Source organism: Hyaena hyaena, unplaced genomic scaffold (genome assembly GCF_003009895.1).
Source record: "Hyaena hyaena isolate Hyena2069 unplaced genomic scaffold, ASM300989v1 scaffold_281, whole genome shotgun sequence".
In the NCBI taxonomy this organism is placed as follows: domain Eukaryota; kingdom Metazoa; phylum Chordata; class Mammalia; order Carnivora; family Hyaenidae; genus Hyaena; species Hyaena hyaena.
In genome coordinates, this window is record NW_024080914.1 from 2,222,384 (window position 1) to 2,234,224 (window position 11,841).

At 40.0% G+C, this 11,841-nt stretch overlaps 1 protein-coding gene across 1 annotated transcript; it reads left to right on the top strand.

The window, feature by feature from the left end:
* The first annotated feature begins 4,619 nt into the window (after nucleotides 1-4,619).
* Nucleotides 4,620-5,570, top strand: LOC120241340 (olfactory receptor 10X1-like). The gene has a single exon (XM_039246395.1). It carries the CDS (start codon nucleotides 4,638-4,640, stop codon nucleotides 5,568-5,570), a length of 933 nt encoding a protein of 310 aa, XP_039102326.1. The 5' UTR covers nucleotides 4,620-4,637.
* The last annotated feature ends 6,271 nt before the right edge of the window (nucleotides 5,571-11,841 follow it).

Below are 11,841 nucleotides of genomic sequence, written 5' to 3' on the forward strand. Positions count from 1 at the left end.
TCTTGGTCCATTGTCAGAGAAAACAGACTGTGTTTTTATTTTTTTGATTGCCTTGGCCTTGGCCTTTGCCTGTGGTCATTAGCCCATTGCAGGCTGCAGGACTCTCCACACCCCAGACGGACTACATGGGGGATGAAAAGAGACCCTTGGAAATCCTCAGAGGTGGTTTTCTTCAAGCTGAGGTCCTGGGTCAATTCATCTTCCATGATTCCTCTTTTAGGTTATTTTAGGATTGTTAGATTTTCCCACAATTTTTAGTTGTATTTAGAGGGCGGTGCTGAGAAATGGGAATGTAGGCCACTTTCTCTGGACTTGAATAGATTGAATATGCTAATAAATTGACAAAATACTTGACTAAATTTTTAAACATTTAATAATTTTTACATTCCCAGTAGTCTATGAGTTCTGCTACTTCCAATCCTAACCAACACTATGATGGCGAATCCTTTCTTTTTTCTTTTTAACATATTTTAAAAGTTGTGTAGTAGAATCAAGTTGGCTCCATTTTCTTTCCCTTGTCAAGGTATAATTTCCTTGTAGGAAAAGACCATTCCTTTTAATTCTCTAAGTTTCCTCAGAGTACAGTCTTCATGATTGTAAGACCTTCTTAAATACCCAGGGGGAAGCTGCTGATGAAAGGACCACAGTGTGAGGGAGGGGGAGAGCATAACTCCCTTCCCTGCCAAATAAAACTTAGGAATTAGCAAGGACTGGATATGAACTCTGCAAGTTTTACATCCCCAGAGGTTCCACACAGAGTTTTCCTGGTCACATGTTACAAAACAGCCCTGTAACTAATGAGAGAAAATTACTAAGGTGAGGGAGAAAGTTCTCTTGCTCCCCGTGATGAAAGAAGAGACGAATCCCTTAGGGCCTCCTAACCAGAGCAAAACCTCTAGAGCTGAGGAACCACAAGCCCTAATGGTGATCAGACAATATCTCCAAATCGGTGGAAGAAAAGGTTCTTAGCCACTGTGGTTCAGTGAGTGGTAGAATCAGACCATGGCCCGTGTGGCCCAGCCTCACAGCTAATGTGGGAAATGCTAGGGCCCCAGAAAGCTGAAGTTTGCACCAACCCAGGGCCCTTTTCCTCACTTACCAGCTGGGAAATTTAGATCCAGAAGGTACAAGGACTTTGCTAAGGTCAGTAAACTAAAAGTGATAAAGTTAAAAACGCAGGCTTTTAGACCAATGGCATTTATACTAAGTGGATCTCTGTGTCTTCCGAGTGAAGAACAAAGCATGCTTTCCTCAGTGTGAAGACCATTATAGAAGAATATAGCCTTAACACTGAACTGGCCTTGGGGCTCTGGTAAAACACACAAGGTAGGACATCCTTCTAGGTGATTGGACTCTGTTTTCCTCATGATTAAATGTCCCTGAACTTTTTCCAAATTACCATTTCATTGTGATTCAGGAAAGGATGTGTATTTTTTATCAGTGGATCCATATTGCAAATTAAATTTGATACAAGTTGATTTGGGGACAGCTTCAGACATAATTGAGGGGTATAAAACTCTCACACCCATACACACTCACACATTGGAATATGCCAGAACAGGGGGAGATTCTGAAATGCATACATCTACTACTGATATGTCACCATGTAGGCCTTTAGCACACGACTGAGGTGAGATTAGGGAAGGTAGGAGCTGTCTGTGAATATATATTACAGATTCTTTGCATTTTCAAAATTCTTCTGAATTGAATGATGGATGGGAACACAATTTCTCTGGCTGTTTAGGCACATGGTGTGGAATCAGGCTGTCCTGCAATTCGTCTGTTAAGAAGAGCTCGATTCTGCACCATGGATCCCAGGTACCAAAACTACTAGTTTTGCCAATTTTCTCTCCCACTTTGGGTACTTAGTTAATCTTTTAGTTCCACAATCCATCTAATTGGTCTACTTACAGAGTTCCTGGGGAGAGTCGAGAGAATTTGGAAACTTGAGTGAGTACAGTGTTCTACTGAGCAGGAAATCTTCCGGATGGCTTAGTGACAATGGAAGAGCATATGGCACCTTGTATTTCTGGGAAGGGAGACAGTCTTCTGACACAATCCAGAGTTTTCACAAGGCCCCATCAGGGCAAAGTGGACCAACAATCTGCGAGTGTGGGTGAGGACCCCTAGGAGTTTCACACTCAGTTTGGATCCTAAGGAGGTTTGTGTAAAAGGCCTCAAAAGGAGGCCTGAGGATCATTTAGACACAGCCTCTCAGAATACAGCCTTAGGCAGGAAGACAAAATAAGGTCTAGACTTCTTTTTGGGATATAATTAACAGTTATCAAAGTTGGGGTGTGGATACATGGAGGGAAAGCATGGAAAAGGAAAGGAGACAGGGTGGAGATAAAGATTGGTGACATGTTAGGAGAGGCTGAGGAAGCATGGAAGTCATGTCAAGTTGAAGAGGACTAAAGAATCCAGGAGAGTTCCAAGGTAGAGTCCCCAGGTCTGCATCTTTCATTTAGAAATATTATAATTTTATCACTATACTTATTTTATTTATATTTATACATATTTATTTATATGTGAAAATTATTTACTTATAATTCACAACTTTTTCCAAAAACAATAATGATTCAGGCCACTTTTCTACTTTTTTTCAGTCAGTGACCAGCTTGACTCTGCTGACAGATGCTTAATCTTGGCCTCAACCAAATCTGCTTAAGACTGGAAACACTGTTTTGTTTTGTTTTTGTTTTTAATTTTTTAATGTTTTATTTATTTCTGAGAGAGAGAGAGAGACAGCATGAGCAGGTGAGGGTCAGAGAGAGAGGGAGACACAGAATCTGAAGCAGGCTCCCGACTCTGAGACAGCTGTTAGCACAGAGCCAAATGCAGGGCTCGAACCCACCATCCGTGAGTTCATGACCTGAGCCAAAGTCAGACGCTCAACCGACTGAGCCACCCAGGCACCCCTGGAAACACTGTTTATCTCTAGGCTCAACATTCTGCCCAGTGCTGAATAACAAGGTAAAACAGAATCTGTTTACAGATTCAGCCTCTTTGCGATCACTAAGCTATCCATGCAAATGTATTGGATATCATTGCCTTCTTAAAATGTTCCATATTACCACTCTAAAAAAACAGAGATGTATGATTCATAGACTCTTTATGGAAGGAGAATACATAAATAAATTGTAACAATATATAATTAAGTAAAAAAAATTAGATTCTAGCTACAATGTGACATTTCATAGAGACAACTCTCTTATTTCTAAAATGAGGAAAATAATCTCAGCTGCCATTCACATTCCACAGCGGTCCTACACATTCTCATTAACTTTGTCACTCATAAAACCAATAAACATTAGAAGGAAACTAGCAAAATGCAGACCCTATCAATGTTAGTTATTTGCAGCAGAGGAAACACCGTATGTCAGTATAATACAAAGCTGACAGAACATGTCTAAAACAAGGAAAAACAGCATATTGTAGATTTCAGAGGAGGATGAGATTAAAATAGATACAGAATATCAAAGAATTTGTAGAATCTCTAGCACTTATGTTTTTTTTATTATTTTTTAAATTTCACTTATATGTGAATTTATTTATTATTTTTTTACAAATAGTTTATTGTCAAATTAGTTTCCACATAACACCCAGTGCTCGTCCTCACAAGTGCCCTTATGTTTTTGAGATGCTGGTTTGGAATCGAAGGAATGGACAAAATCTCAGCTCCATCTGCACAGAGCTTGCAAAAAAGCCTGTTTATAGTACCATCCACATTCTCTAATGAATTGTTATTAATATGGAGGGTCCTAGAGTATTCCATCTTCCCTCTCCTCATAGCACAAGGAAGGTACAAGTTCATTACCTTCTTTTAATACTTGAGGACCAAAATATTTTCTGCAAGAAGAGATCATGACATTGGGCTTCCTTACAATTACAAGCCATTTTCTAAATTTGGTCCCCAGTTACTAACAAACATACTAGGAACCTTCACTCATTAGGTATTTACAGACAATATTATACCTGGAAGTTGCTTTCTCAGACCCTGACTCTGCCTATTAACTACATGATAATTGTTTGAGTATTTCAGTCTAATCCATGTTTAAGTGTGGAATTTCTTAATCTAGATGCATGTGAATTTCCTTTATCCAGATATAAAAACAGTATTTTTTCCATTATCATAACACCAAATAGTAAACTTCTCTTTAAAAATAAGTGAGAATAAATCTTCTATCATCCACTAGGTGATCAGATATTAGTCACTGAATAAAGCCATAAGATATGAATGAAAAACTAGAAAAACACATAAGCTAAATACACATGGTGTTTTGATGGAAGAATCAACTGGTAATTGTATCTCTCTGATCATCTGTCTTTTTCACACCACTGTTTTCTTTTTCTTTTTTTTTTAATGTTTTATTTATTTCTAGGAGAGAGAGAGAGACAGCGTGAGCAGGGGAGGGTCAGAGAGAGAGGGAGCCACAGACTGAAACAGGCTCCAGGCTCTGAGCTGGCAGCCAGCACAGAGCCCGACGCGGGGCTCGAACCCACGAACTGCGAGATCATGACCCAAGCGAAAGTCGGACGCTTAACCGACTAAGCCACCCAGGAGCCCCTCACACCACTGTTTTCAAAGAATACCGAAGAATTGAATATTTATTTGTTGTTTCTTCCAGGTTTCACACATGCAAACAATGATGGCCAACCAGACAGTCCTGAAAGAGTTCATTCTCGTTGGCTTCTCCTTGTACCCACATGTGCAGAGATTCCTCTTTGTGGCCTTCTTTGCCCTCTACCTTCTCACCCTCGCAGGTAACCTGGCCATCCTGGGACTCACTTGGGTGGACAGATCTCTCCACACCCCTATGTACCTCTTCCTCCGTGCCCTCTGTTTCTCTGAGACCTGCTACACACTGACCATCATCCCCAGGATGCTGGCAGATCTGCTGACTGAGAACAGAAGCATTTCGGTCATGGGGTGTGGCTTGCAGATGTATTTTTTCTTGGGATTTGGTGGTACTCATTGTTTCATCCTCACTTTGATGGGATATGATCGCTTTCTGGCCATCTGCAACCCTCTCAGATATCCACTGCTGATGACCAATGCGGTGTGTGGGCAACTGGTGGTCTCTGCCTGGGCTGGAGGCTTCCTTATCTCTGTGACAGAAACTGCACTGATATTCGGGGGCTCTTTCTGCAACCCCAACCTCATCCATCACTTCTTCTGCCACATGCAGGCAGTGGTGAAGCTGTCCTGTCTGGACAGCGACCTCACAGAAATCATTGTTACAGTGATCTCAGTGTCCGGCTTGACGGGCACCTTCCTGCTCATCATCATCACTTATGTATTCATTCTTTCCACTGTCTTCAGGATCCCTTCAGCCGAGGGCAAGCAGAAGGCCTTTTCTACCTGCGCCTCTCATCTCACTGTGGTCATCGTCCACTTTGGTTTTGCAGCTATTGTCTATCTGAAGCCAGAAGCCTCGGGAGGAGATGACACACTCATCGCTGTCCCTTACACTGTCATTACGCCTTTCCTCAGCCCCCTCATTTTCAGCCTCAGGAATAGAGACATGAAGAATGCGTTCCGAAAGCTGCTTGCAAAGAGGAGTTTCTGAATCCATAATCCTGGATTATTGCTACACTATTGTCTGTTCCCTGTCAGTACGCATTTATCATACGACTTCAGAAGAAGCCTTTTGGCCTTATACTAGAGGGTGGCACATGGAAAACCAGAGACAGTCTGGGAGCTAAGCCATCACAAACATTCACTTAATTGTTAAGAAAGTTATTCAACTACTTCTACTTCCACGTCTCCTCTGCCAGCTCTTCCTAGAGAGAGTACACTTCTGTCATTCAGCCTCTGGTCATCGTGCACTATTGATGGCATGGGAAGAGCAGGATTGTGGAAGAGAGAATCAACTCCTCTGACCACTACACTGAGAGATGCTTACAAATATGGAAAGATACAATGGTTGAGGAATTTTTCTAAGCAATGTTGTGGGGCATTGGGCTGTGCTCCCAGAGGAGAATCCATTTCTCATAGGTGACACACTATGTAGAAAATCATCAACGGTCTATTGTGCATATCTGGATTGATGTGTATATTTGGCAAGTCCTATGCCATACTGATTACTGAAGGTTAGTAAAAACACTGCTCATGACTGAGTTCTTCTGTGATGGTCAGAGGCTCACTCTGAATATACAGGATGTCTTGCAGCATTGATCCAATGTGCAAATAGGGCAGTAGATTGTGCACGTGCCGTGGCAAACAGAGTCCCTGGGTGAGGGCTTGAAATAACCCCTATTTTCTTTACAAGGAAGATATTCAATGCAAACGTTAAAAAAAATCGTATGTCATGATAATGAAGGATTTGACAATGAAATGTACTGTGGAACAATTTTGGCAGACATGTGATGTGCAGTGAAGGAAACCAGATAAACACAGCATCAAATCTCAGGAATTTTCTGATCTTTCCTCACTTCTAATGTTAACCCAATCTGTGCTCTCTCATGTTAGATGTATCCTTTGTGCTAGGGTTTCATGTACATCAGGCATAAGACAAGTGCGGGGACAATGTCTGTTACCCATCCTTTATTGGGAAGTTATAAAGGTAAATGAGATAATGGATTTAAACAATTATTAACACATATAGATCATGGTTACCTCTTACCATGACCCTATTTTCTTCTCTGGGACCATCTAGGGCAGAGAGAATATATTCCCTCTTCAATCTGTCCTCACTGCTTCCATGACAATGTTTCTTCTACTTTCGTTCCACCCCTGAGAACTGACTATCCAATCTAAGGAAGCCATAAAGTCTTGCAGATAGATGCCAAGAAGTTACCCACTCAGGGTGGCAAAGAAAAAATGATGAAATGTAGACTCAAGTTCCTGAACTTGAATTTGGACCAATTAACCTACATCTACCTGATATGGTGACTGTAGGCATTGCCTGTTGCCTACTTAATATTCATTATTAAGACAGAAATAAGTAACTGAAGGGGAGCTCGAAAATTCCTGTATGTGTAAAAGTCAAGAAGTGCACTTCCTAAAAAAAATCATGAATCAGATAAAAATTTTCAGAATCCTGTAATAATGGTTTGAATTGGAGAAAATGAAAACTCTACAGTCCAAACCTGAAAAGACACAGGTTTCCTGTGTTTACATGGCTTCTAAATGCATATGAGAGAAGTTCACCAGTTGAAAATTAATAACCTAAGAATTTCTCTCAAGAATTTGGGAAAGTAATAATAAATGAACACAGAAAGGCTGCAAAGAATAAAAATATAGGAGCAGAAATTAATATAAATTATAGTATACATACAGTGGCTTACAGGCCAAAAGGTGGAATGTTGAAAATAACAATAAATCATATTGTTCCCTGGTGAGACTGATGAAAAAATTGTGACAGGAAATGTAACTAGGGGATCATGGGAATGAAATTGGGCCATTTCTCAGGTCACACCCACAGAAAAGATGAGAGAATCCTGTGAGTGGTCTCATGATCATAGATGTGAGAACTTACACAAGGTGGGAAAATGCCTAAAGAAGACACATTAAAGCTGACCTGGGGACCAGTAGTCTAAGTCTCAAGAAATAGAATTTTAATTCATATATTCTACATTAACAACAGACAAACAAATAACCACTAGAACCTTTAAGCCTCACCAGGAGAATCTGCCAAAATTCTAAATTGGATGTCATGCCAAAAGTGACCCAGACCTTCCCTGGAATAGAAAAGAGTAGCGGCGCCTGGGTAACTCAGTCTATTGAGCATCTGACTTCGGTTCAGGTCATGATCTCTTGGTTCATGAGTTTGAGTCTGATGTTGGGCTCTGTGTTGACAGCTTGGAGCCTGGAGTCTGCTTCAGATTCTGTGTCACTCTTTCTCTGCCCCACCACCGCTCACACACTGACTCTCCTCTCACGCTCTAAAAATAAATAGAAACTTTAAAAATCTTTTTAAAGAAAAGAGTAAACACTCCTCAACTCAGTTTTTGAGCCAGTAAATACTAGAAATTGGATATTGAAATATCACTCAAGAACATAGACACAGAACCTCTAAGTAAAACTGATGATGGATTTAGTAGAAATTCAAGGTAGGCACATTTAAAACCGATCAGTAGAGAGACACCTGGGTTGCTCAGTCAGTTAAGCGTCTGACTTTGGCTCAGGTGAAGATCTCACGGTTTGTGGGTTCAAGCCCAACGTCAGGCTCTGTGCTGACAGCTAGCTCAGAGCCTGGAGCCTGTTTCAGATTCTGTATCTCCCTCTCTCTATGAATTTCCCCTGCTCATGCTGTCTCTCTCTCTCTCTCTCAGAAATAAATAAAACTTTAAAAAAGTTTTTAAAAATCGATCAGTAGAATTTATCACATTGTCAAAATAAAGGCTATTAATTATGTAATTATTTTATTGATGAAGAAGAATTTTGGATAAAATTTAATATCCATCAGGGATGAATAAAACCTGTTAGCATAATAGGAAAAAAAGGTATTCCTGGTTTGCCTCAGGGGCTCAGTTAGTTAAGTGTCTGACTCTTGATTATCAGCTCAGGTCATGATCTCACGGTTCATGAGTACTAGCACCCATATCAGGCTCTGCACTGACACTGGAGTGGCTGCATGGGATCCTCTCTCTGTCCTTCCTGCTCTCTTTCTCTCTCTCAATATAAATAAATATACACGAATAAAATATAGTTACTTAAACCAATGATGCTCTCAAACTTCTTTCTGTATCTGAGTACAGCTGATACTCTGTGTTACGTTATACTAACACACTGTGTATGTTAGTCCAGCATTGCGATTCAACGATCCAACTTCTCACTTAGTTGTGAACCATTTAAATGTGGCCCTGCTCAGTCAGACACCAGAAAAGAATGGCATCTCCCATCCTGTCTTTTCCATCTTATTCCAGATGGTCAGAGCAGTGAAAAGGAGCCAAAGACAGAAGGACTATGCAAGGAAAAAAGTCTTTTCTCATGAATTATAAACTTTTCTATGTTAGAAAATCTAAAGCTAATCAGCAGATAAATCATTAGAATTAGCCTTCAATATAAGGCTAAGGACGTGGTACATAAGCAACTAAATTGCATCCCCATAAATTAGCAACAGTTGGAATCTGGTTTTCAAAAAAACATATCACATTTTGAAGCTTTGAAAATATCAAAGCCCTAGGAATAAATTTAAGCAAAGATATGCAAGGCCTCTCCATGGAAAACTGGAAAGCTTTATTAATATAATTCTAAAAGACCTGTGTAACGACGAGGTACTCTATGTCACGGATTAGAAGACGCAGTGCAGTACAGAGGTCCATTCTCCCCATGTTAACCTATGTTTCAAAGAAATCCCAGTGAGAATCCTAATAGTGTCCTTTGATTGTGTGTGAAACTGTAAGGGGATTTAAAATTTATAAGGATTTACAAATAGCCAAGACTTTCTTGAAGAGTACCATAACATGATTTGTTTTACCAAGTATCAAGTCTCCTCATACAGCTACAGTGTGAAATTGGCCCAAGTGACAAATAGACCAACAGAGAAGAGAGCCCCAAAGACCCACGCACACATGGGCACTGGCTTTGTGATAAATATGGCTTCACAGAGAGGTTCGAAAACAATAGACTTTTCAAACACTCATGCTAGAAACAGTGCTTATCCATAGAGGCAAAAGAAAACCTGTTTCCCTAAACCACAGCAGCAGCACCAGAATCCGTTTCTGGGTGTCCAAACCTGAATGGGAAAGGTATACCAGTGAAACTGTTACATGTGGATACAAAACAAATTATCTACACACTATTCTTAGGATATGAAAAGATTGTTTAAACTGGACATTAAAATCTAAAATAAAAATGAGAAGATCGAGGAAATTAAAATTGAGAAATTGTCTTCATTAAAGAATTGGTCAGCAAATGAGGCAAGCCAATTAAAACTGAAAAGAAATTGAAGGAGATGAGTGTACAATTAAAATAGTGATTCCTTTTGGAGGGAGGACGCTGGGGTGGGGAGGGGCACACAGAGCGACTCCTCACTAGCCAAGTTCTCTTCCTTGATCTGGGTCGTGATTGCAAAGGTGTTTGCCTGACAAAAATGTTCACTATGCTATTTGTTTGGATGATTTTCTGAATCTATGTTTGACTGTAAAACATACTAAGCAAGGAATGCCATCGATTGAGATTGTTTCCACATTTTCTCTTTACCTTGGCTTTCATCAGTGTAATCATCCTGTGTCTAGACGTGTTTTTCCGGTTTTCTTACTTGTCATTTGTTGAACATCTTGATTTCTTGTGGTGTTCCACCACATTTGGGCAGTTTTCAGCTATTATTTCTTCAAATATTTTCTCCCTTTTGGAATATTTTTGTTTCCTCCTCATATTTCAATTACACAAGTGTTGGACTACTTGATATTGTCTCAAAAACTCACAGAATTGATTCATTTCTTAACTTCATTTCTTTAAATTCAAGTTAGTCAACATACAATGTCGTGATGGTTTCAGGATTCGAACCCACTGATTACTCACTTACGTGTAACACCCAGGGCTCGTCCCAACAAGCGCCCTCCCTAATGTCCATCACCCACTTAGCCCACCCCCTGACCCACCTCCCCTCCAACAAACTTGTTTGTTCTCTGTATTAAGGACCTTGAGGATGTTATGCTGAGCGAAATAGGTCAGGCAGAGAAGGACAAATATCATATCTTTACACGTATAGGAGGATTAGGAGGAACTTAATGAGGACCATGGGGGAGAAGAAGGGGGGGAATAGTGGGGGAAAGGGAGAGAGGCAAACCATGAGAGATTCTTGAATGTGACCAAAACTGAGGACTGATGGATGTGGGGGGGGAGGGGGGATGGGCACGGAGAGGGTCACTTGTGGGGATGAGCACTGGGTGTTATGTGGAAACCAACTTGACAATAAACTATTTGTAAAAAATAAAATAAAATAAATGTTTGTTTCCATAAAAAAAAGAGTCTCTTTTTTTTTAACATTTTTAAATGTTTTAATTTATTTCTGAGAGACAGAGAGAGACAGCGTGAGCAGGGAGGGTCAGAAAGAGAGACACAGAATCTGAAGCCGGCTCCCGGCTCCGAGCTAGCTGTCAGCACAGAGCCCGACACGGGGGTTGAACCAACGTACCTTGAGATCATGACCTGAGCCGAAGTCAGACACTTAACCAACTGAGCCACCCAGGCGACCCTTAAGAGTCTCTTATAGTTTGCCTCCTCTCTGTTTTTCTCTTATTTTTCCTTCCCTTCCCTAGTTTCATCTATTTCGTTTCTTAAATTCCACATATGAGTGAAATCATATGATATTTGTCTTTTTCTGACTGACTTATTTTGCTAGCATAAACTTGATTCATTCTAATTCTAGTCTTTTTCTTCTTCATATTGACTGATTTCTACTGATTTTATCTTTCAATTCTTTGGTCCTTTCTTCTAGCATCTCCAAAATGCTGTTGAGCCTATTTCACTATATATATGCCAGCAATACATAAAAAGAATAATATTTAATGACAAAGGCGACTTATTCTAGGATTGCAGGACTGATTAACTATTTGAAAGCATGTTGACATAATGCACTAATCGAATGAAATAAATGGAAAAAGATAATCTACTCATCTCAATATTTGTAAAATTTTACTTATAAGTAAAATCAGTATCTATTGTTGACTTAAAAAAACCTTTTTCTATTTAAGCCACTATCCTCCCTCACTGTGAAATATTGAATTCTTTTCTCTAGAATGAGCGCTTTGACAGCTCTATATAGCAGTGTACCAAAGATCCAAACCAGTGAGGTATTGTAAGAAAAGGATTCAAAAATGAAATGATTTGAAAGGGATGATGAAACCCTTCATTTGCAGATAACATGACTGAGTACCTTAAAAATGTCA